The 26,410-nt window shown below is 41.8% G+C and overlaps 1 protein-coding gene across 1 annotated transcript; it reads right to left on the bottom strand.

The window, feature by feature from the left end:
* Positions 1 to 922: 922 nt before the first annotated feature.
* On the bottom strand, positions 923 to 25,280 carry FCRL4 (Fc receptor like 4). Its single transcript, XM_009242697.3, has 12 exons — positions 25,109 to 25,280; positions 23,541 to 23,561; positions 16,292 to 16,546; positions 14,953 to 15,207; positions 14,364 to 14,648; positions 13,257 to 13,544; positions 8,671 to 8,784; positions 7,492 to 7,519; positions 5,946 to 6,028; positions 5,650 to 5,718; positions 2,903 to 2,934; positions 923 to 2,814 (listed from the first exon to the last, which is right to left on the bottom strand). The coding sequence occupies exons 1-12, from the start codon at positions 25,137 to 25,139 to the stop codon at positions 2,713 to 2,715; spliced, it is 1,563 nt and encodes a 520-aa protein (XP_009240972.3). The 5' UTR covers positions 25,140 to 25,280; the 3' UTR covers positions 923 to 2,712.
* Positions 25,281 to 26,410: the final 1,130 nt, after the last annotated feature.

Here is a 26,410-nt window from a genome sequence, read left to right as displayed (position 1 = left end):
TTCATTCAAAAATATCGATTAAACACCTACTATGTATCAGGCAGAGTTCTAGGTACTTGGGGTATATCAATGAACAAAGAGAACAAAGTTTGTTGCCCTTAAGAAATCTAGTTTTTAGAGAGATGATATGCAGTAAGCGTAGTAAATTGGCAACGTTTGTTTCAAAGTATGTTTGAAAGTGATAAGTGCTATGGAAACAATGCAAATCAGGGTAATGGAGACTGGAGGTGCTGAAGATGGGGGGAAGTAGTTTCCAAATTTACATGTGACTCAAAGCCTTGAGTCACCAGGGTAGACCTCAAAGCTTTGGTGGGTATCAGGGAGGAAGAGCATTCTAAGTAGAGAGCAGCCCATGCAAAGGCCTCAAGCAGGCATTTACCTGGTGTGTGCAAGAAGCAGTACAGAAGGCAGCGCTTCCTCAGTGAAGTGCTAAGGGGAAGAATGGCAGGAGACTGGAGGCAATGGTAGCGATCAGGTGGAGCCTTGTGGGCACTTAGGACATCTGGCTTTCACTGTAAGAGAGATGGGGAGGCACTGCAGGGTTTTGAGCACAGTGACCGCAGTGCTGAGAATGGGCTGTGAGGACGAAAGGGAAAAAGAAGGGAGACACGAAGCCACCACTGTAACGGAAGTGAGCGGCACCTCAGATGAGAGTAGAATAATGGGGTGGTATAATGAGGTGGTCTTCTGGGTGTAGATGTTTTAACTCTTTATTATGGAAAATTAAAACATGCAAAAGTAAAGAATAGTATAAGCCTCCTCTTCTTCCCATAACGTACCCATCACTCAGCTCCAGAAATGGTGCACATATGACTGATCCTGCTACATCTATACCTACCCACTTCCTACCCACCCTCATCTCATTGGGTTATTTCAAACCAAATCACATCATTTCATCTACTAATTTCATGTACACTGAATCTACGTTAATAAGCTTTAATCTAATACTTCAGCATAAGCTCTAAAAGTGAATATCCTTTTGCTTTTATAAAAACATCACTACAATAAACTATCACTTATATCCAAAACACACAACAATTTCTTAATATTAGTGTACAAATTTTTCTTAGTATTTCATGGGTAGTTTTTTTTTTTCTGAATTTGAGTCAGGATCCAAACAAGACCCACACATTCCTTTTGGTCGATATGTCTCAAGTCTCATTTAATTTATATGTCTTCTCTTTTTCTTTTTCTCTTTTTTTTGGGGTGATACATGTGAGAAATTCTTACATTCATACAATTTCTAAAGATCAAATCAGTGTAATTGGGATATCTGTCACCTTAAATATTTGTCTTTTCTTTATGTTGAAAATATTCTAATTACTTTTCTTCATTTTTCTTTTCTTCTCTCTCCCTTTCTTCCTCCCTCTCTTTTCTTCTTTTTATTTCAATTTTTTTTTTGCCATTTATTTGTTATAGAAGCCAGGTCATTTGCCCTGTAGAACTTTTTCTCAGTTTGTGTTTTGCTGGTTGCAATCCCATAATGTTATTTAAACAAATTCCTTTTCTCCCTGCATTTTCTATAAAACAAGTATTCAGTTAGAAAGACTTGAATGGATTCAGTTTTAACATTTGGGGCATGGATACTTTGTAGGTAGTATTGTACACTTCCATCAGGAGACCTCTAATATTTGGCTGCTGGTTTTTGTCAATTATTTAACCAGTAGGCGTATCATGAAACATCCATACAAATTTGTGGCTTCCTATTTCTTTTATTCCTTGTTCATTTATTGCAAGAATTATTCTCACATAAACTAATTAGGAACTCAAAGACACAGTTCCTACAAGAAAAGCAACCTTATTTCCTTTGAGAAGGGAATGGTATTTACAGAATAAAACCTCTCTGCAAGGAGTGCTTATTGCTAAGGGGTTGGTAATTATTTCAGTGCACAGACGTAGGAAATATTCATCTTTTTTTAAAGGCAGAGTTTATTATGAGTTTATACTAATATTTTAAATTCAAATTTAGGTTTGGAGAGTTGTTACTTAAGTTTTTAATTTTACATTTGTGTCTCTTTTCTCTAATGTTGCAAATCTTTGTCCCTAATGACATTAACATAATTATCATTTGCTTTTGGAAGCGCAGCCTAGAGCTTGCATCTCCAGCTCTTCTGATGTCCTCTTTTAAATTCCTCTCTCTGTAAACCATTTCAAATGGGTTCTTTTATCTGCAATTGAATCCTGACAGTGTAAGCTGTGAGGGCAGAAGTGAAGAGGCTTTTCATTGTTTGCGCAGTACCTGTGCAGCCACTCACAGTTAAACAAACTGATGCAAGTGAGTCTCCAGTGAGATAACTGTTGTAGCTGTATTAAGCAGAGATCCAGGTCACCCAGTCTTTTTCATCTCTGTGCAAATCCCAATTCACCAAAATTTGTGCTTCTGTTTTTCAAAAACAGTCCTTCTCTCTCTTTATCCCCCTTCTCTAAAGCAGACCCTAGGGAATATATTAGGTCAGGCCCACAGCAAATACTACAGGGTCTTCTCGTAACTGTGGATCCTGGTCATTTTAGTGAAGTATTTCAGAGGCCATTCCATCCCAACATCAGAGTAGATGAATGAGTATTCCTGGGAGTGAATGCATATGCATGAGAAGAATTAGAAAGCTGGAATGAGTTGATCATTCCAGGGGCCGCAAGGACTGCACTGGGCCTGGGACTCTGGATAAGGGACAAGTCACATGAGTAGGACATTCTCGTAACTTTTCATTCTCGTCACTTTTCATTATCATAACTTTCTTCATCCTTAGAGCTGATCTTTCCAGCTGAGTGATCTGGGTGTTGTGTCTTTACCTCAGAGTAGACAACTGAGACATCCTGAAATGGAAGAAAGAAGTGGAAACCGAGAGGGAGTGTGAGGCTGCAGGTAATGGTGGAGATAAAACTGTGGGGCAATGAAACTCACCTTATCCTCTAGAAGTGTCCTGGAGGTATTAGCTGTGGAGAGAAAGAGAATCACTGGACTATGGGCATAAGGATGCACTTAGAACTCAGTCTGTTCGCTGATGCCCTAGAGTCTAGGAGACACTGGGCCCTGTCCATTGATTGTCATGTTTTCTCCACCTCATCCCCTAACATGTCCTGCAATACATTTGACTTTCTGTTCTACCATTTCTTAACCCAGCCCTCTGCAAGTTCTTTTCCAGATCCATTGATCTGTAAAGTCCTTCATCAATACCACACTAAGAAACCTCACACCCTTCCTCTACCAGATATTGAGAGATTATTTTTTTCTTAGTTTTAGTTCTTGCTTCTCTTAACTTACAATACTGTCATCTCACCACCCCCAATTGTTTGGCAAGTTCCCATTAGAGTGCTCCATATGTATGCCCTGTGAGAAAAACTCTCTCCTACATTAACAAGTTCTAGTTCTTGATTTTTATTGCCATGATTTCCTAGAGTTGGAGCCAGAGTGAGAGGTAAGTTTAGCAGATATGATTTGGTGGACCATGCATATTAGAAATTAAGAGTCTCAGAGTAAAAGGTAGAATTATCAGAGCAGCAGAGCAATTTTATGGAGAGAGAGAGCCTGAAAAAGAGATACACTCTGGGACACTTGAGGTTTCTCTCTGTTTCTTACAGTATTGTTACCACATTCTTATCCCAAACCTTTAGGGGTTACAGATATTTTTAATAATATGATGGAAGCTATGTACTCTCCTCAGAATAGTGGTCATATGCACAAAACTTTGCATATGATTTCAGGAGCTTCATGTAAACCTTAAAGAACAGCAAAATGATCAAGATAGCTTTATAAGATAAGATGTACTCAATCAACCCAAGAAAGGTAGTGGCCATTCTAATGCTGCCATTCAAAGGGGATCCTGATTAATGGAGGTGGCTCAGGGAACAAAGTGAAAGACAAAACAAGTGATCAGGTGATGTATGTTGGTCAAATATAGTAATAGGTTGTGCATGCAGAAAATATAGCAAGACAGAAGACTTGGTCTTAGCTTTGTCCTTTACTGGCTTTGTGACCTTGAGAAAGTCCTTCTCTGAGTCTTATGTATAATACTTCATTTTCATAGAACACCTTCAGCATCAGGTTACAACTGAAATTCCTAGATTTTAACTTCCCAAGTGAGGTGCCATGGGTAGATTTATACAAGAAATAGAGAGAATTGCTTGTTTCCTTGACTCTAAGAACCCAGGTTAATCAACCAAAGCAAGGAAGTGTGGGGAGGAAAAAAATAAGAAGATTTGTCGAAGCGATGTCTTTAGAAAGATGGATCAGTTTATGTCCAATGTGTCTCTGCTTTAGCTTTCTGAGGTGAGAGTAGCAGGTTATAGCCCCCAGCCTGGTGAAGGAGATCTCAGAAATTCCTCTTGAACTTCTGAAGTGATTTTGAAGTGATTTCCCTGATACTGGGATATAGAGCTCCCACCTCAGAAAGCCAAAGTGGACCATAGGTTGCAGTTACCTAGAGAGGTATTTTTCTAACAACAGATCTCAGTTCATTAGTGGGTCTTAAAATGGGGTCTGAATAGGATTAAAGAAGTGAAGTAGAACTTCAAGAAACAATTCAGCTTATTGCGACCAAAACGGACCAACAGGGACTGGATTTATCTCCCCATTTTAAACAATGAGAAAAAAGGACAAAACAGTGGTTTTCAGATATTGCACCAGTTTACCACTAAGCTGTGCATGGACTTGGGAGTTCAGAAAGAGCCTGCCTTCTGGCTTGAAGCCTTGCTGACTTGAAGTGACAGAGACCAACAGTTCTGTTTTACTGAAGCAGCTAGAATTTGCAGGACAGTACCAGAGAGACAGGACGAAAACAGATCAAAAGCTCCAGAAGTCTGCAGAGAGTTCTCCTCAAGTCTTTGGCTGAATACTGATAGGCATATTTGTAAGATGAAAGTATCTTAGGCCAGGGTAAGAACTACCAGAAAAGAACAGGCAGAATAATACCAGAAGCTGATGCAGATCTTGTAATTAATGGATTATCTGATATAGAATCCCCAGAAATGCACTGCTTTACTATCAGGCTAGATTAACCCTACTCTAAAGGTTGCTCGAGACTTACCCTAACAAAGCTTAAAAGCAAGCCTCAAAAGGATCCAACTCATTCCAAATAACTTACCTTGCTCCAATATAAAATTTAAAATCTGACAGTAATTAGAGGAATACAATACTGCAAAAATCACATTTTCTAGCACTTAATTAAAAATGCCATACATATTTATGTATATGTATACGTACATATACATATATACACATATATACATATACATATATACACATATACATATATACATATATACATATACATGTATACATATATACACATATATACATGTATATGTATATATATTCTCAGCACAATGCTTACCACATAGTAGACATTTTACAAACATTTATTCATTCAGACCTAAGGGAGACCTTAGTACATACACTATAATGATCACAATATCTATCAGAAGGATGCTTAATTTTCATCCTGATCATCAGCAAAAGTATACTGTGTATATTTCAGTGCCTATCTTCCCTCCTTAGAATCTAAGCTCTCCACTGCAGGGATTTTTGTCTGCCTTGTTTACTGATTGACTTCCCATACTTACAATAATACCTAGCACATAGGAGGTGCTCAGTAAATATTTGTTGAATGAATGAATATAGTTTGCAGTCAGAATCTCTTCCCAAAGACGTACCTTCCCCTTCTTCTCCCAGCCGAATAGTCTGGATCTCAGAGTATACCAAATCTCCCTTTTTGGGGTGTACTGGAAAGAAAAGACATTTTCAATGCTGTTTCTGTTAGTATTAAAGTGCTACAGATGCCTCTTCCTAAGCATCATCTCCATTCTTCTCGGATACATAATGGAACAATTATCTGGGAATATCTGGATTTGGGACACTTTAGGGAGTCCAGGGGCATTTCCCAGGGCTGAAAGCGCATTATCTTTCCATGGCTGAGGCCAGGAACAGCTTCCTAGAGGGGAATCCTCACCATCGACATACAACGACTGAAGCTCCACCTGGGCAGGGCAGATGGAATGGGAGGACTCTCCTGGGTCTGGAGCGGGAGGGAGCCTGTGAGACACAGAAACACATAATAATCCCTGGAACATTGTAACATGCGGGAGAGTGAGATACCCAGGAAGAGTGGCAGAGGAGAAAGAGAATTTGGAGAAAGTCAGCAGCCAGTAGGGAACTGGAAAGCTTGAATGGTTTAATCAGAGTTTCAATAGGTCTATATAGAGTGAGATTGTTCTTTTTAGAGAAACCCTTGGGCTGTGGTATGGACAGGCTGCCTGGAAACAAGGTTAGGGAGTCTCTGACATCATAGTAACAGTCATCGTCTCATAGTTAGAATGATTACTCTTGGTTGGTTAAAAAATACTGGCTTTCCAGCCTGGGCAACATAGTGAGACCTTGTCTCTACGCAGAATAAAATAAAGTTGGCCAGGCATGGTGACATGCACCTGTAGTCCTAGATACTTGGGAGGCGGAGGTGGGAGGATTGCTTAAGCCTGGCAGGTCGAGACTGCAGTAAACTGAGATGATGCCATTGCACTCCAACCTGGGTGACAGAGCCAGATCCTGTCTCAAATATATACATAATGGCTTCTTCATCATCAGGAAGTAGTGATGAAATGTCTTTACTTTACTGTTGGCCTGGTGCAGTGGCTCACACCTGTAATCCCAGCACTTTGGGAGGCTGAGGTGGGCAGATCACTTGAAGCCAGGAGTTTGAGACCAGCCCAGCCAACATGGTGAAACCTGGTCTCTACCAAAAATACAAAAATTAGCTAGACTTGGTGGCTTATGCCTGTAATCCCAGCTACTTGGGAAGCTGAGGCACAAGACTCTCTTGAACCTGGGAGGCGGAGGTTGCCATGAGCTAAGATCGTGCCACTGCACTCCAGCCTGGGTGAAAATAAATAAATACATACATACATACATACATACATACATACATACATAAAATGTCTTTACATTGTAATGTCTGTACAATCCAAGAAGGAATTAGACATAATCCACACTCCTATTCCTTACCTAAGACTGAGACACTGACACAGAAGGAGGAAGATGACAGTATTTTCCAAATGGAAGTTAAGGACATAACGTTTAATGAGTATATATGCGTGTATGGTGCAAAAAGAAGATTATTAGAAACATAGAGTTCTGTGGAAAACCTAGAACATTTGTAGAAAATCTAGACTCTAGTTATTGTATGCATAGTTATAGTAACACATTGTCTAACTTAATTATAGTACAAGAAATATTCTGTACTTTATAACCTTTGGTATTATCCATTTAGATGAGTAGGTTAAGGTCAAATAAGAAATCTATTATTTTGCGTGTATTGGAAACTATTAGCTGACAAGCACAGCTCTAGGAAGCTTCATTTTTGACCAATTCATGGAGTGTGAAAATGGAAGTATCTAGCCACAGGGCCAAAGAGGTATAACTTGACCTAATTTTGTAACCCCACAGTTTTGCATATTGTGTACTTGGGAAACTAAAAAGGAACTGGCAGAAACAGGTCTCACCTGGTTTCGTCTCCCAAGAAACCAACTCCTGCAAAATAAAGCAAAGACGCATTTTTGTCAGCAGAGGGAGCCCTTTCTCAATGACTTCCCATAGCAGGAGCGATCTAAGAAAGGTAATCAAGACAGTCAATTCAAACACCTGCCCAGTCCTGGGTTTTCATGAAAATGAGATGAAAAAAAGATTGTACAAAGCATACAACTTGTTGAGGCCAGGACTGCACACTCCTGAGTTAAACATGCAATTGTTTGAGAATTTATTAAGACTCAAGTCTGTGTTGAAATACCTCAGGAAATATTACATATAACCAAAGTGTCACTTGGAGAGTAGTGAGCTATGGGTGAACTTCGAGGAACATCTGTGGCCATGCCCAGAGGAGCATTTGGCTCTGACTCAGCCTCACTAAGGAGAATTGGTCAGACGTCCAAAGCTCCCTACCTCCAGCTCAATGCAGGACACACAGAAGGTGCTGTCAGGAATCTGGAAAGTTGAATTGAATTAAGAGACAGAGTTGAAGGATGTGGGTAATTATTCTAGAGCTGAGAAAGTTTCTGCTCCTGTCTTCTACACCAGGTTTCTTGGCATCTAAAGCCAGCCTGAGGTGGGCTGAGGCAAGAAGTCTTTGGAAACACGCAGCAAACAGTGCCTGGGACAGACCATCTCCAAGAGGCAGGGGAGGCTGACCTGAGGAGAGAGGGGCTGCTGGAGCACAAGATGGCAGGCTCAAGCTCAGACCCAGAAAAGCCCCTGAGGGGACAGAAGGATAAAATTAGCCAGCTCTTATTCTCAGTCATTTCTGCAGAGCCCTTTAGTTCATTTTGAATCTTTATTTATGGTGGATTTAGGATAGGCTGAAGTATCTAACTGGCCAGTTTGTATGAACCAAAGAAACTGCCTAAGTAAACTGTTCAGATAAAGTTTTTGGAACTTTACATTAAACATTTCACTCTTCCTCCCCTTCACTGAGCCTGAGACTTAGCCAATCAGACTAGATATGAGCAGCTCTCATTCATGGCTTCCGTTTGCAAAACTGCCCCTTAAGGAAGGGACGGACATGAGTGTGTGTGAACACTGGGAGTGGAGACTTGGGAGTGGTGGCCTGGTGGCCACTGAGGCTGTCTGCATGCTGAGTTCAGGGGAAGGGACAGGGCAGGAACTGTGGCAAAGAAAAGAGCACAAACCTGACTTCCTCCGGCGCCAGCAGTGAAACAGCAGGGCCACAGCCAGGAGAAGAGCACTGAGCAGCCCCCCAGTGGCTCCCGCGGCGACAAGGCCATCTCTGTTGCCTGGGGTCTCTAAGGGGAAAGGACCTGTGTGAATCTCAGTGGAGAGGTTCAGGGTTTGGGATTGCCTGTTCCTCAGCTTGGTTGGGTAATGAGCCCTGGAAGAGAGAAGAATCTAAAGAACTAGGACTCATAAAGACATCTTGGGCCAGGTTTTGGCCAGAAAAGCTCACAATGGGTGGGCCAGGGCCCGAATGGAAGAGGAAACAGCAGCTCCCTCTACCTTCAGTGAATCATTTTAGAAACTAACAATTTAGGGGAAATCCTAATGTTGTATTCTGGCTTTCCTGCAAATTGCCCCCAGACACCTGGAGAGATACTGTGGGATCGCGGCTTGGCAGCACCTAACTTAGGAACAGCAAACTGCCTGAGAGAGAATGAAAACTGCACCACTGATTAGGGCACCAATTGAACCAACAGTAACTCTGAGATTGCTCCGCATTGGGACACCATGATGGAATGGCATCAGCCTCCTTCCTCATAGAAGCCTGTGCCTGTGTGCTCTGAAGGGCAGGAGAGAAAAAAACGGATGGAAAAGGAGACATAATCAATAAATTGTTAGGGGCTTTTGATATTTCCATGGGGTCCGTTCTCCTATCCTTTCATCCACAGAAAAGGAGGTTTCATTCAGTTTACTCATTTATACAACAAATATTTACTGAGGCTGCCCTGTGCCGGGCATTGACCTAACCCTTGAAGATACAAGAGTGAACAAGACATTAAAGTCCCTGCTCTTGAGTTTCTAACCCAGGGAGGGGAGACAAGCAATAAACAAATAAATAAATTTATACCATGCCCTGTAGTGATGAGCTAAAGAGCAAAAAGCATGAGAGAGGGACAGAGAGTGGAGAGTGGGGCGTGGTACTTTCCCATACATATTCTTGGTCCCCAGGTAAACCAAATTCAGACCTCAGACACAGGGACCACAGAATTGACAGAGAACATGCAGGTAGTAGAACAACAGCAACACTGACCATGATTTCCGTTTATTTTCATCTATGATTTTGGGCACAGAGGAGCCATTGGCCAGGAGTGGCTGGTGACATTTCTGATATTATCCTTCCCTCCTCAACAATACCAACAAACCTGCCCTTTGACCTATGAGTGGTTCCACCAATAGACAGTATTCAGTGGACAGCCAGCCCAGCTTCCCAGCCACAACAGCTGAAAGAGTAGGGCGGAGAGCAGGACAGAAATCTAAGGACAGAGAGGCTTGGCCACTACATCCTGTATTGAATCTTTCCCCATTGCCTGCTGGGGCATCCGCCTGTGCAAAATCAGAATCAGCCATGCCCAGGCCTAGGATTCTAGACTCAAAGGGCAGAAAGCAAGTTACTCTACCTTCCTGGTAACCGTATTTCCTAAAAGAAATGGCTACTTTGGGGAAAGTAATTGAAATTTGTCTCAGTTAGAAAGGCACAGATGCTAAATCCATGTTGTTGGATTAGAATCCCAGCTCCTCAACTTACTCACTGTGTGGGCAGGGAAAATTATTTAATCTCCCTTTGCCTCAGTTTCCTATTTACTGTTGTAAATGAGTTAATACATGTAAAGTGCTTTGAACAGTGCCTGCCACTTAAGTGTTACGTCTAAGGAAATACTAGTTCATATTTTGTGGTCCTGACACCATGCCCTAGACTCTCAGGAAATTCAGGCTGCTCTCTGATTAGCTTAGAGGACACGTCCATAGGTTAAGCCTGCTCCCACACAGCCCTACCCCAGACAACCTCAGTCCATACTATGGATTGATTTGTGCCCTTCTCCCCCAGATTCATACGCTGAAGCTCTAACCCCAATGAGATGGTATTTGGAGATAGGGCCTTTGAGAGGTAATTAGATTTAGATGAAATCATGAGGATGGGGCCCCAAAGCTAGGATTAGTGCCCTTCTAAAAAGAAACACCAGAAAGGTTGCCCTGCTCTCTCTCTCTGCCATGTGAGGACACAGCAAGCAGGTAGCCTTCTGTAAGCCAGAAAGAGAGCCCTCACAAGAATCCAAATTATATTAGTGCACTAATCCCAGACTTCCAGCCTCCAGAACTATGAGGAAATAGATTTCTGTTGTTTAAGCCCCCTAGTCCCTGGTATTTGGTTATGGCAGTACAAGCTGCCTGAGACAGCCCACCTTAGCCCAGTGCATGAGGCTGCTGCGGAGTTTCTCTCTTTGCTACATATTCTCCTATTTCTAAGCACAGAGATTTTGCATAAAGTCCATGATTAAAAAATATTTAGGAGGGAATCCCTATTCCATCAAACATCACTGGATCCTTGACGTCTGTTTAATCTTTGAGATCATCTGTTTCCTTAACAGATGTTGACACCTGCTTTCCAGGGCTGTCATGAGAATAAAATGAAATGATACATGTGAAGTGGCCAGTTCACTACCTGGATCAGGAGAAGCTGATCCATTCTAATGACCTTAACCCCCAAAAGGAAGAGGAATAATTTATACTTACCAACAGATTCACTGTTATCTCCCCAGAGATTATAATCTTTGAACTTCCTGAGGTAAACTTTTCAGAATAAGAGCCTTCCTGCAGAAGAAACACCCTCCACCATCAGTGTTACTCTGGATTTCAGGGCATTCAGGAGTCTTTCGAGGGAGCCCTTGGCAGCTTGCAATTTTGCTAATCCCTTCTTCCTCTCCCCTAATCTGATTCTTGAAATGCCATTGAGCCCTGGAATTCAAGACCAGACTGGGCAACGTAGTGAGAACCTTTCTCTATTAAAAATAAATTAAAAAAAAATAGCTGGCCATGGTGGCACATGCCTGTAGTCCCAGCTATTTGAGAGGCTGAGGTGGGAGGATCGCTTGAACCCAGAAGGTCAAGGCTGCAGTGAGCCAAGATCATGCCACTGAACTCCACTCTGGACAACAGAGAGAGACCCCGTTTTAAAAAAAAAAAGTCATTGAAATGACATTAGCTCAGTCTCAGTCCTTCTCTGCTGGGAATTACACCCAGTAATGTTCCCAGACTGAGATGCAGACTGCTGTGGTACTTAGTTCTGGGGAAGCACCTCAGTCTCTTAACCTGGTGGGCCCTGCTTGATCATAAGACTTGCCTCGAGGGAGTTGAAGGGAAAGTTGAGCCGCATCTGGACCAATAGCATAGGAACCCCTTGCTGGAGCCTCTGACTAAACTGTTCAGGTTTATGGCTTTGACCGTCAGAGCTGACTTTGTATAAACAGTGCAGCTGTTTTGGGGGAGCAGTCCCCAAAATTTAGAAGTTGGAAATATTATAAGGATCTGGAAAGAAAACTTTAAAAAGTATCTGCTGAATAGATAGAATACTAACAGGTTATGTCCTAGAAATTGAGCAGGAAAATGTTTCAAGAAGGAGGGAGGGATCAATTGTATCAAAAGCTGGAGGTAGGTCAAATCAAATGGGAACAGTTTTCCACTGGCCTTGGAAATATGGAGATCATTAGTAATTTTGGTGGAGTAAGGCAAGTCTGGTGGTGATGGGTTTAAGAAAAAATCAGAGAGGTAAGGAGAGTGAATTGAGGAGTTTTATTGTATAGAAAAGCAGGGAAATCTAGCTTTCCAGTAACTTAATAAAAGCTAGCTTCTTTCTTTCTTTCCTTTCCTTTCCTTCCTTTCCTTTCCTTTCCTTTCCTTTTTATTTCCTTTCCTTTCCTCTCCTCTTTCCTTTCTTTCCTTCTTTTCCCTCTTTCTTTTTCTTTCTTTCTTTCTTTCGTTCTTTCTTTCTTTCTTTCTTTCTCTTTCCTTCTTTCTTTCTTTTTCAGAGAGCCAGGAATACAACTAAACTTGAGATTGAGGAGGAATTGAAGCCCAGTAAAGACCACTTCCATAGTGCCAAGGTAGCTGAGTGAGAAAATAGCTTGGTCCAGTGTGGCTTCTCAGCGATGGAGGAAGACATGTATATGAGCTAAACCTGGGATATCCCAAAGTAAGCCTTCTCTCCTCAATGGACAAAAGTGGGCTCTGTATCTGCTCTCCATGCTTCTTGTGAGTTTCCTGACCCACATACAATTTGGCTGCCGAGAATCCCTCAGGATTCTATTATAGTAATGAAGTAAAGGAATGCCTTGTGCTTTTGGTTCTGTGGACTTGAGGCTGCAGGTCTGACGTGTGTGGTATGTGTGAATGATTTATTGAAAGGAGAGGTGTAGTTGATACTGTAGGATGACACGGTAGGGTGACAGAGCTGTGCCCCACCCAGAAACACTGCTAATGAGGTAAGGCTCTTCTTGGAGATGAATACACAATGGATCCAAACACAGACAAAAAAAATCACCTCCAAAAAGCAAAATGGCTCCCAGCCAGCATTACCTCACTACAGGACCTTACTCTGACCTGAGTGAGTTATTAATATTCTAATGGAAGAAATTGTTTATCACAGTGGAGCATGGCAAAATGGAAACAGAAACAGCAAGAGTCACAGGGTAATGTTAGCTATCCCCACCCTTAATTTGAGGAAGTTTGCTGAGAATAAATAAGGTCAATAGAGATTAAAACTCACCTCTCACAGTGACATTCAGCAGCGCACTCTGGACGGGGCCGTAGCTGTTGTCTGCTGTACAGTAGTATCCTCCTGCATGGCTCTGTCTGATGGCAGGGAGCTCCAGCTCTGCTCTCAGGGAACGCTGAGTTTTCCTCCCCAGACTCTCCTGCGTGTCCTCTCGGTGCCAGGAGAACGTGGTGTCCCCTGTGCCTTCAGCCACAGAGCAGACAAGGACCAGCATCTCCCCTTCAACCGCCTGGCCCCCTGAGGGCTGGGTCTCCAGGAGCACCCCAGACACAGGGATCCCTATGTGAAAATGAGACCACAGGTGGGGGTCAAGTGTGAAGGAGGGCAGGGCTAGGTAGCTGGGGTGTTGGGCAGGGTTACTTTTTATGTGACTTCAAGATATACTCTTTAGCAGGCACTAGCATTGTGGCCAACAGACCACAAATTTAGCACTGAGAATATCACTAAATGTGATAAGCTTTCCATCCTGATATATAAGGCCCCAGGAAAGAAAACAGGACTAACCTTAAAGAAGCATTTGGGTTTGTCTGACATCCTAGCTGGAGGTCTGGGTTGTTTTGAGGGACAGGTAATAGCAATAGCGGCCATCACGGCACTAGGCTGGACCACATCTGTTTTCAAAAGTCGTAATTTTGTACCTAAGTGATATTTATTGGGCCTATCTATCTATCTATCTCTCCTTCTTTTCTGCTGTACACATCATAGGCACTCACATTGTTCATTGCTACTGACCAGGAAAAGGTGGATGCTTGTCTTCTAAATAGTTATCCTTAAGATTTAGCCATTCTAGAATCTGCCAACTCCCTAGCAGGGCACCTTATTTTCTTGTTTTGTTTTGTTTCCCATAGCTCTCAAACCTAACTCCATGAGTCAGCTGTGATTCTGAAGTGATAGAATTTCAAAGGAAGACTGAGTTTTTAGGAAAATGGAGGTAGAAAAGAAGTCATGTATTTCTTTTATTATAGTACTTCACTTCCTGGCCTAAGCCTGGTGCCTCTGTCAGGATGATAAAAACTGTCTCTGCTACATAGTCCCCATGCCTACAGAGCCCGAGAGGCAGAGACAGGCAGGGAAGATGCCTGGCTCTCCAACACTCACGCTGCACGTGGATCTGTAGTGAGAGACTGTGCTTGTGGATGTTACCCATCACTGTTTCAGCATCACACCAATAGGATCCTGAGTTTTCTCTCCAGACGGTTGGGAGCTGGAGTTCCGGGGACGTGCTCCAGTCTGACAGGATGACCCTGTCATCTCTGAAGAAGTTGAAGTGAAGTGGGGTGTCCAACCGCTCTAGAGGAAGCTGTGTTTCACAGCTCAGGTTTACAGAATTCCCCTCTGTAGGCTGAGAGTCTGTAGCTTTCAGCTCTGGATGTGGAAACAGTTCTAGAGAGAAGAGGTAAGTCAAATTCTGAGCACGAGAGTATTTAGGACTCTGTGAGAGACAGGTTTGGATGCTCAGTCCCAGGAAACTTCAGACACACAGCAAGACAAACTTATCAAGCCCTCTATCACAGTTTTCTTCCACAGGATTATTCAGGTCCAATCACCCCACTTTCTCTGCCTCTTAAAGGATTTGTGCCTCTCATCCATCCAGAGTTTCAATAGTAACCCATAAATTCTTTCCTTACATGCTCAGTTTCCTATCCCTGTCATTACTAAGCAAATCTATATGAACTGAAAGATTCACCTTGAATTTTAATTATTTTGATATTTGATCTAAATACATCATTCTTGTCTCCATATCCAATGCATCGATAATTGCCATTGTTACTTGAATTTGCTTGTGGGATAAGAAGATCCCAGCTTTTATTAGAAATGGAAAGGATGTTTCCATTCCAAGTATATTTCACAGCAGTCCATTTCTCTTTCCTCCTTCTGTGGCATCTCAGAACCAATGCGTCACCTTCAAACACAGAATATGGGGCCTGCAGGATTAAGGAGTCTGGAAAAGACACAGAGAGGAGATGGTCATTCAAAGCATTCCTGCTACCTCCTTCTTTTCTTGAATTACAAAGGCTTTATTGTTTTCTTCTTTCTTCCACAGGATGTAGTCTCCTGATCCAAGCTCACAAAACTCCTCCTAAATCAGTGTAACATGCTTCAGGTACAATTCTTAAATAAATCCCAGACTCAACTATTTTATCATTCAAAGTCAGATTCCAAAGATAAGGAGTCTAATACAGAGAATAAAAGCTGAGAGAAGGTGTGATCAAAATCTCTGACATGATAGAATACAGCAGAACTTAACACCAACCTGCTCACTGAGTCTCAGAGCAGGAGCTATGAAAGAAGTGGCACTTGGAGAACTACATGAGGATCTCTTCCTGGACATTGGAGTATGATTTGTAGCAGGATTCTTGTCAGAGACACAGTCTAGGTTCAAGGGACAGTGGATGTGGTCCTCTATGGAAATTCCATGCTGTTCAGATTCTAATGATTCTAATGTGAGGTTAGCTATATCTCTTCTTTCTTAGATGACTGTGTTGAATGCCTACTCCTGTAGACTGTGCCCTTGGAAGTGACCAGAATCATTATCCATCAGGTAAAACTGGACAGGAGGAGCTGTGGGAGCTTGATGCCAATCAGAGGGAAAACTAGGAATGAGGAAGGGACACATAACAACGGATGGGGATAAAAAGCATCAGGTTGGAGATTTCCCACCTCTGAGCTCCTTCGATGGCACTTTTGTCCTCAGCACATTTACGTTTGTGTAATTTCTCCCTTATGAGGCTATAAAGCCCTGCAGGGCAGGATCTGAGACAGCTTCATTTTTGTACTCCCTAAAACTAACTCATTTTCTTGACTGTGTAAGTGTGTGGGGATGTCGATTAATATTAACCATTTAAACTCAAGTTTCAATAGTAGTTTGAAAAACATTTGTAGACATTGGAGGGAAAATGTGAAACTAAAGGAGCTGGGATCGAGGGTTAGAGAGGAATGAAAGACCCCAGTTCGTGGCACCTCCAGGGAGCTAAGATAAACTGATACCATTTATAAAGTTTCAACTAATTCACCTTCTTTCTCACCTGAAGAAAAGAGCAAGCGCACAGGGTTACTTCGTGGGGAGCCCCGGGCCTGGCATCTGTACAGTCCAGATTCCCGAACCTCAAGGGTGTTTCCTGGGGTCAGGGTCAACTTTTCTCCCCAGTAGTGCCGACGATACCATGTTGTTTTCTCTGTTGCATAGAATTGAAATCCATTGCAAGTCAGAGTCACTCTCTCTCCTTTGAAGAATGTGGTCCATGGAGGATGGACGGAAATCACAGGTTTGTGTGCAGCTGCTGAGGAGGAAAGAGTAATAGGTCTGAGGTGGAGGTGCCTGCAGTCCCAGCTGCAGTGGCTTTTGTGGGTTACAGTGGAGGATATGGCTTGGGAGATCCCTAAGATGCCCCCGGATGACTTCTATCTCCCCAGGTTGCAGGTGAGCTGTGCTCACCTCCTCCAGGGTGCAGTGGCTGCTCAGTGGTCTATAGCGGCAGATCGGCCTTTCAGAGGGAGGGCAGCCCTGGCAGGATCCACTCAGCAGTGATAGATGATGGGAGGCTCACAAACCCTCTTACTTGTTTCAGTGAACCAGGTCCTCAGGTAGATAGTTGGAAATTGCATTTCTCCTGGACTCTCACCTGGGATCTTGGTGTTACAGAGACCTCTCTAAGATGAGTTCTTGTGTGTGAAGGGTACCAGAAAATGCCATCTCCAGGTTTGTCTCTTTGGCATATGGATTATTTTGAGCTAAAGGCCATTGAGAATCACCATAAATAGGAAAAGTTCTAAAAGCAAGGCACAAGTTTTCCTTTATAAGTAAAAAAAGAAGTTTTCCCTTATAAAGGAATTTTCCTTTTGTAAATGTGTGTCCTTCTCCCATACCAGGAAGAGGAAGACTCTTAACAACTTTCATCAATAAAGAAGGCATTGACTTAAATATGCATAAAAACCCTTGTTTACCATGTTTTTCCTAGTCCACCCACCAGAGCTTGCCTCCCCAACCCAGAAGCCCAAAACTCCTTTCCCTTTGTTTAATCCAAGATGGTATACAGGTTGAGTACACTTTATTCAAAACACTTTGGAACAGAAGGGTTTTAGAGTTTGAGTTTTTTTTCAGAGTTTGGAACATATGCATAAACCAAAAATCTGAAATATGAAATGCTCCAATGAGCATTTCTTTTGATCATCATGTCAGTGCTTAAAAACTTTCAGATTTTGGATTTCAGATATTTGGATCAGGGATATTCAACCTGTGTAAATCTCAATCATCTGGCTGCCTCCTTGAGCCATTTTTTTCTTTGTAAATTCCCCTATGTATGTACATAATTAAAACTTTTTTTCACTTGTTAGTCTGTCTTTTTTTTTTTTTTTTTTTTTTTAAGACAGAGTCTCACTCTGTCACCCGGGCTGGAGTACAGTGGCACGATCTTGGCTCACTGCAACCTCTGCCTCCCAGATTCAAGCGATTCTCCTGCCTCAGCCTCCTGAACAGCTGGGACTACAGGCGAGTGCCACCATACCCAGCTAATTTTTTGTATTTTTAGTAGAGACAGGGTTTCATCTTCTTAGCCAGGATGGTCTCCATCTCCTGACCTCGTGATCCACCTGCTTCAGCCTCCCAAAGTGCTGGAATTGCAGGCGTGAGCCACCGTGCCTGGTCTAACCTATCTTTTATCAAGTTAATTTATGGGCCCCAGAAAATTAACCTGTAGGGATCAAGAGAAAACTTTTTCCTGCCCTCTTAAGGTTTGCTGAAAAATCAACTGTTGAAAAGCAGATTCATAGGAGAAATGGCCTACAAATTTATTAACATGTACAAGGAAGAATTACAGAGTGATTCCCCAAATATACCAATCAGGCCCAGATACTTACACAGCCATTTTTAGAGGGGAGTGGGGAGAGGGGGAATGTAGGTAACTCTTTTGAAGGGCAATAAATAATGACTATGGTGAATTAATGGATAAATGTTTCTATTTGGAAGATGAATGAGCCTGAAGGACAGATATTTTCTTGTGGTAGGGTCTGTTCAGGTGTGGTTACACCCTTCAGTCTTCTTTTCTACAGTAGAGAGAAGGGAAGAACAACTGTTCTTACTGGTGGGTCGGTTTGGTCTTTAGGTGGATAGGGAAAAGTTTCTTCTGTTGATCTTTAAAGGCCTTTAATTCAAAATACTAGTTATACCAGGTGGCCATATTTTGGGGTGAAATATTTTGATTTTCTCTTTTATTATTATTATTTTTTATTTTATTATTATTATACTTTAAGTTTTAGGGTACATGTGCACAATGTGCAGGTTAGTTACATATGTACACATGTGCCATGCTTTTCTTCAAACCTAACATAGATAGAGGGAAATTTTTTCCCTCCCATACATGTAGCATGAGCATGTGGTGGGATAGGGGTTGTAGATGGAGTGAATATAGAAATTGGGAGGTCAATTAGACAGTTATGGAAAGGGGTTTAAGTTATATTTTTACTGACAAGAAATATGTATGGGAGAGGTAAGCAGGCTCTGTCTGTCATAAGAAATATATCCAGATAGCTGCAGACAATAAGAGTGCGGGGAGGTAGGTGCTCCTAACTTCCCAGACCTCAAAGGCACTCTCTTGTGACATCAAAATACTAACCCTACATGAAAGTAGGCCCTAAAATCTTTGAAGCATTGGTGGATAGAAACTGAAGAATTCAAGGATAATACAAATTAAAAATAAGAGGCTTAATTCTCCCTTCCAAAAGTAAGTGACTTCTCTTCCTCTTTCAGAATTTCTTTCTCTGTCCTTTTCAAATGCATGTAAATGTTTATATTGGTTAAATAACCAAAACAGCATGGTACTGGTACCAAAATAGACATATAGACCAATGGAATGGAACAGAGGTCTCAGACATAACACCACACATCTACAACCATCTGATCTTCAACAAATCTGACAAAAACATGAAATGGAGAAAGGATTCCCTATTTAATAAATGGTGCTGGGAAAACTGGCTAGCCATATGTAGAAAGATGAAACTTGATCCCTTCCTTACACCTTATACAAAAATTAACTCAAGATGGATAAAAGACTTAAATGGAAGACCTAAAAACCATAAAAACTCTAGAAGAAAACCTAGGCAATACCATTCAGGACATAAGCATGGGCAAAGACTTCATAACTAAAACACCAAAAGCAATGTCAACGAAAGCCAAAATAGACAAATGGGATCTAATTAAACTAAAGAGTTTCTGCACAGCAAAAGAAACTATCATCAGAGTGAACAGGCAGCCTACAGAATGGGAGAAAATTTTTGCAAGCTACCCATCTGACAAAGGGCTAATATCCAGAATCTACAAAGAACTTAAATTTACAAGAAAAAAAAACCCATCAAAAAGTGGGCAAAGGCTATGAACAGACACATCTCAAAAGAAGACATTTATGTAGCCAACAGACACATGAAAAAATGCTCACCATCACTGGTCATCAGAGAAATGCAAATCAAAACCACAGTGAGATACCATCTCATGCCAGTTACAATGGCGATCATTAAAAAGTCAGGAAACAACAGATGCTGGTGAGGATGTGGAGAAATGGAAAGGCTTTCACACTGTTGGTGGGAGTGTAAATTAGTTCAGCCATTGTGGAAGACAGTATGACAATTCCTCAAGGATCTAGAACTAGAAATACCATTTGACCCAGCCATCCCATTACTGGGTATATACCCAAAGGATTATAAATCATGCTACTATAAAGACACATGTACACGTAGGTTTATTGTGGCACTGTTCACAATAGCAAAGACTTAGAACCAACCAAAATGTCCATCAATGATAGACTGGATTAAGAAAATGTGGCACATATACACCATGGAATACTATGCAGCCATAAAAAAGGATGAGTTCATGTCCTTTGCAGGAAAATGGATGAAGCTGGAAACCATCATTCTCGGCAACCTATCACAAAGACAGAAAACCAAACACCGCATGTTCTCACTCATAGGTGGGAATTGAACAATGAGAACACAGGGACACAGGGCAGGGAGCATCACACACTGGGACCTGTCAGGGGTTGGAGGGCTGGGGGACGGATAGCATTAGGAGAAATACCTAATGTAAATGACAAGTTGATGGGTGCAGCAAACCAACATGGCACATGTATGCATAGGTAACAAACCTGCACGTTGTGCACATGTATCCTAGAACTTATAGTATAATAATAATAATAAAAAGACTATTGCCTGGCTCACAACCCAGAGAAGTCCTGGGAACCACCTTTTTGAATACAAACATCTAGAGAGATAGTTCCTCTGTCTCTCTCAGTTCCTGTGGGAGAGTAAGGACTAACTTTGGTGGGCTCAGCTTTCTCCAATGTGCTAAACTACCTGCTGTTGTAAAGACAGAAGTTTGTTTCCCTTCAGTTACTTAAGACAGGTTGTCTCCCCAGTTACCAGGATAAAGTTAAGATGAACTAGTAGAAGAAAAGGTGCTGTCAGGTCCTCTTACTTGAGGCCTAGTTATTGTTTATCTTGAAAACATGTATGCATGGGCTGTATCTAATTGGCTGTTATGAGGGGGTGGAATTCCTTTCTGGCTTTGCAGCTTCTTAGTGGATTGTCTGTGATGCTCATCATATTCCGGCTTATTGCTTATTCAATAATACCTACTTTCTCTACTTTCTCTACTACCGTTGTGGAGAGGATTTCTGAGCTAGGAGGAGATTTTGTTTTTAATTATATATCTTCTAAGAAGAAACTGTTTCCAAGGCTCTTTTTAATCTGAATGTTTATTTTCTGAGTTTTGTAGTTCTGACTTTGTGCCGGCTAACAACAAAACTAACTACAACACAAATTATTCACTATTAGAAACATTCACTCAAACGTTCTTACTAATATAATACTACTATCTAGTCTTCTCCAAGACAAGTGCTTTGGTAGGCTAATCTTTCAATGGGTGTACAAATGAAAATTGATTGCTATTTTAGATCATGTTGAAGATGCTGTAATTTATAAACTTGGTAAAAGTTATGTAGAACCACTGCTGTGATGACTCATAAAATCACTAAAGAGTATGGCAGAGCAAGACCTATTAATGATTATGAAGGAGAAATCTATAATAGGGAAAACACTTGTTTGGCTCTCAAAAGTCAGTCCCAATGCTCTTCTCTCTAACCTTCTGCCCACTAATGTGTTTGAAAATGTGAAGTATTAACTTTCCCACCTACATGATCCAGGTCTGAATAAAGGGATGTCAGAGAAATAATGCTAGGGATGGACTAGTGAATAGGGATTCTGGGAAAATGTTCTTCCTTTATTTGAAAGAAGAAATGCACACTGGGTGCTCTTTGACAGCTTCACTTCCCTTCTCCACCTGTCTCCCTACTTCTCCGCACTTTCTGCCTTGAACAAAGTCATGATGCCTGGAGCTGTGGCAGCTACCACATTTTGAAAAGTCAGTATTAGATTCATGCTTTGCTCTACAAATTGCCTATGGTAATGTAACTTCTGTGAAATAGAAAATAAAACAAATTGTTTTCATTTGTATTAACTTTCAAAAATAAAATCTCAATTTTGGGGATTGCTATTTACTATGCAATTTTTAATAGAATAAATTATTTTCTCCTTGGAACCTTTTTTACTCAGATGAGGACTGTCTACATTTAAGGATTTTCAGGCAAATGCTTTTTTAAAGCTTAAAACTTTAAACATTCTTGCCTTTGTCCAGAAGAACTTCCCAAGTAGATCTTTTAGTTACATCTAAATGTGAAGAAAATGCCCTTTCTCTGTTTGGGGGAAAAAACGAAAACTGTAAAATAACCCAACTGCATGTTTTACATGAAGAAGCTAAATGTTGTGTTTGGTAAGGTGAAACATCTGTGTGTCTCTGCAGAATTTATTTTATTTTATTTTTCTGATAGAGTCTTACTCTTGCCCAGGCCGGACTGCAGTGTCCTGATCTCAGCTCATTGCAACCTCCTCTTCCTGGGTTCAAGTGATTCTCCTGCCTCAGCCTCCTGAGTAACTGGGATTATAGGCATGTGCCACCACAACTGGCTAATTTTTTGTATTTTCAGTAGAGATGAGGTTTCACCATGTTGTCGAGGCTGGTCTTGAGCTCCTGACGTCAAGTGATCCACCTACCTTAGCCTCCCAAAGTGCTGAGATTACAGGCATTAGCCACTGTGCTCAGCCTCTGCAGACACTTTTTAAAAAGAAAATTCTGTCTTTAAAGGTTTGGACAGAATACTCTATGTTGTCAGTGGGAATGGGGCTGTGTTTCTGCTGAAGAGAATAGAAAACCCTACCAGCTATATTCCTGGGAAGCACCTGGATGCGGGACCATTGGGACTTAGGCAATAGGTCTTCTACTGGAGGGAAGGAGAGTTGATTTCCTTTGATGTATGCAACTAGACTCTTCTTTGCTCTGAGGAAGCTGCCCCTGCTATGGGCAGGTGGCCCTATGGCCAGGAAGGGACCTAACTTTTCATGGCCTTCGTGTGTTTGAGACTGAGTTGATGGGCTCTGAGGTTAACCACATCCCTAGCTGTAGTTAATTCAAGACACTTTTTGTATTTCATTTCCCCATTCTAGAACCATTAGCAAAGTCTACCAAGTTATAATGTTGTCTCAGGAAGGGTGTGTGGGAAATAGTCTGTGTCCATGGCACCGAGGAGGGGAAGAACAGCAGAGTTAGGAGCTGCAAGAGACAGTGCACCTCAAGGGGGCCAAGGCCCTTGCTGGCTCCAGCAGCTCCTAGGGTGCTCTATAGGAATGGCCAAAACACCTGTAAGGCAGCTCCCTATAGAGGATGGGACTTTTTGCTGACCAGTAGGAAAGATGGAGACTCAGAGTCATCATAATTTGAGCTATTAGCAGAGAAGTGTGTCTCCATGGGATGCAGAAGTTGGGGATAAATGTGTTACACAAGGTTAGTGGAAAAGCTGCTGGAACCCCAGCCTCCCCCTCTGAAGTATTGGCTTATTTCTACCCTTTCCCTCTCGGGATGCTATGCATTCCATCAGGCTTGGCTAGAATCCCACATCAGGTGGGGTGGCAGCTCCTCCTCCTGTGGACGCTGTGACACATATCCCAGGCCGTGCCATGTTTAGCCAGCACAATGGCAGTTTTGGTTTAAGAGAGTGACCCCCAAATAACCTGATTCTTAGGGTCAGGGTCACCACACGAGCTGATGTCTCTACATCCCTGCAGCCCTCAGGAAAGGGATGAAATGGACAACAGGGACTCTTGTAAGTATTTGAGATAAAATATAGTTATTAGGATATCTAGAGACATAAAGGAGCAAAGAAAATAAGGACTTACCAGATTGTCCACAGACTGGAGCTGAAAGAGAGTAAAGAGCCAGCCATCAGTGTAGGCGAGGAGTCCCAAACTATTCACCCTGAGAGCCCACACACTCATATGCTACTTCCAACCAAGAGGAAGAGAAACACGTTCCGTTCCATCCATCCCAGGGAAGCAGGGAAACAGTGGCCAGACGCTCAGGCTGTGGACTCAGACAGTCTGGTTTGAATTTTAGCTGTATGACCCAGGGCAAACCACATGAACTTTCAAGTCTCAGTTTTCTCATTTGAAAAATGAGGCTCATGAAAGTGACCTCATAGTAATACTGTAATTAGTTAGATCAGTAAGGTTTCAATTAATGGCTGCTGTCATTAATTTTTTAGTATGGGGCTGCTGCTGATTCCTCTTCTCTTGACTCAGAACACTTATTATCATAGCTAATTTGGAACTCAAAATGAGACAGACAGTAGGGGGTAGTAGTTAAAAGCCTAGTTTCCAAAGTTAGATTATGGGTTTGAATCCTGACTCTGCCACTGTACTAGCTGCATAAACCTTAGGGACAAGATCAACATCTTTGTGCCTTCATTTCCTCATTTGTAAATGGGAGTTATAAAAGTTCCACCTGATCAAATGTTAGAGAATTGGATAAATTTATACACGGGGTGCCCTTAGAAAAGTGGGATGTAGCCAAGGCTCAGCACAAATTAACTGACATCCTCACACATTATCCTGTAACTATTTGTGTAATATTTTTCTCATATTGTCTAGTCAGATGTTGCTGCATGTGTACATTGAGTTCTATTGAGAATGTCACCTCTTGAGGGCAGAATCTGTGTCCTTCAGGTCTCCGTATCCTCTGTGGTATGTCAAGTATACCCATCCATTCACTCCTTAGTTCCCATCATGTGCCAATCACACTAATAGGTCTTCCCTTAGTTGGGGTCTGGGGATCAGGTGGGAACTAGACAAATACGCTTAATAAATATTTAATGTACAACAGACTGACTGTTCTTTAATTCCCTAGCTTGAGCAACTAGGAAATCCGTGCCTCATTTGGACAAACCCTGACAAGTGGTACAAAAGCAGGAAGAAAAAAATCAAAGGGAAACCATCTTATCTCTTCTCTTCTCATGCTCTTTGCAAACATCAGAACAGGTTTGATCTTAGAATACAGAGAAGGAAATAACTATTCTCAGCAGGTGATCCTTTCTACCTGAGTTCACAATCAAGACTTGATCCTTCACAAAGAACTCAGTCCATCTTTTCCTCTGGTCCTCATGCTCTGTGACTTAGGGACTGAACCTAGCCATATAGGTTTCTTTTTACATAAACAAAATAAGTCCATTTGGGGGTAAAATGATTTTCCATAGGCAATTCATAGCGAAAGTAGATGAGAAATACATCTTTGGAAATCAATTATTATCATTTTCCCCTTCCACCAGTAAATTGTTATCTTTCTTTTTGTTCATTTTCTGCTATTCTAAAATGGGAGTAAAAATCCATGATTGCAGCAGCAGAAAAGAGGGCTTTTGCTCATGGTGAGGCTCAGCTTTGCAGCAAGCAAAGGTCTCCTCTCCATCACTTACCAAAGGCCAGCAAGGACGCCCACAGCAGCATGGAAGCCTGCTCCAGGGTTGGAGAAGGAGTTCTGAGGAGACAAGCCAGGTCAGCCCAGATTGCCAAAGCAGCACTTGTCTACACCAGCACCAGCAGTGAGCGCAGTAAGCTTCTTCTCTGCATAAAGCTGATTGAGATAATGAAGTGAAAGGGGGAAGTAGAGGAATCTTTCTGAAAACACCAAACAGCAATGTGGACCAGTGTGAGAGAATCCAGACCACAAAAATCAAAATTTAATAGAATTAAGTACTGCTGTGACATCCTGGGGTGAATCACTTCTCAAGGCTGAAGCTACTCTATTTTCAGAACTCTCTAGGCTCTGTCTTTCAAGGAAATCACAACCTATTCTCTCTGCTACCAGAGATGAGGTGAGATTGCAGGCCTATTGAAATGCACATAATCTAAGGATGTCCCTGAATCTCCCCAGAGATGACGAATTTCTCATTCAACACAGAAAAGGCCTCCTCTGACCGCTGACGCCTCTACTGGAACACCTCCAGCAGGCTGTCTGTAGACCTGATGAAACATCTCAGTCACAAGACAACTCTCACCTTGTCTGATATATATGAAAATATCCTGACTCATCAGGCCCGGGGGAAGCCACAAGTTTTGATCTGAGTAGAAGGCAAGCTGAGGAGTAAATTATAGCCCCATCATGCTCTTCCTAGATAATAGGCCATAACATTTTTACTTAATGTCCTAGAATCCAAAATTTGCTACAGGAATGTCTTAGCAAATACATATTGATTGAAATACATATGCCTGGTATCTGGTGGCAGAGAGAAGTTGTGATTTCCTTGAAAGACAAGAGGCTAGAGAGTTCTGAAAATATGATGGCTTTAGCCTTGAGAAGCGATTCATGCCAGGATGTCAGAGGGGGTACTTAAATAATTCTATTAAATTTTGATTTTTGTCATTTGGATTCTTTCACACTGGGCAACATGCTGTTTGGTGTTTTAAGAAACACCTAATGCTCTCCCTACCCATAACAAACCTGCACACTCATGTATCCCAGAACTTTAAAAAAAATTAAGAAAAAACCGGAAAAATCCATAGTGACGTTTTTTGGTATGTATAACATTTTGGTATGTATAACTCTTTAAAACCTTTTTGTGCTATTATCTAGTGTGTATATATATATAAATAAAAAATGTTAATGGCAAAAAAAAGAAACACCATGGTGCTTCAGGTGTGGTGCCAGGTGCTGGAAGTACAGTGTTAATCAAGACTTGGAAAGCTTTCATTCTGGTGGAGAAGACAGCAAGTCAACA

Source organism: Pongo abelii, chromosome 1 (genome assembly GCF_028885655.2).
Source record: "Pongo abelii isolate AG06213 chromosome 1, NHGRI_mPonAbe1-v2.0_pri, whole genome shotgun sequence".
NCBI classification, from domain to species: domain Eukaryota; kingdom Metazoa; phylum Chordata; class Mammalia; order Primates; family Hominidae; genus Pongo; species Pongo abelii.
The sequence above is the reverse complement of the archived record's forward strand: the minus strand, read 5'-3'. Positions and strand labels throughout refer to the sequence as shown.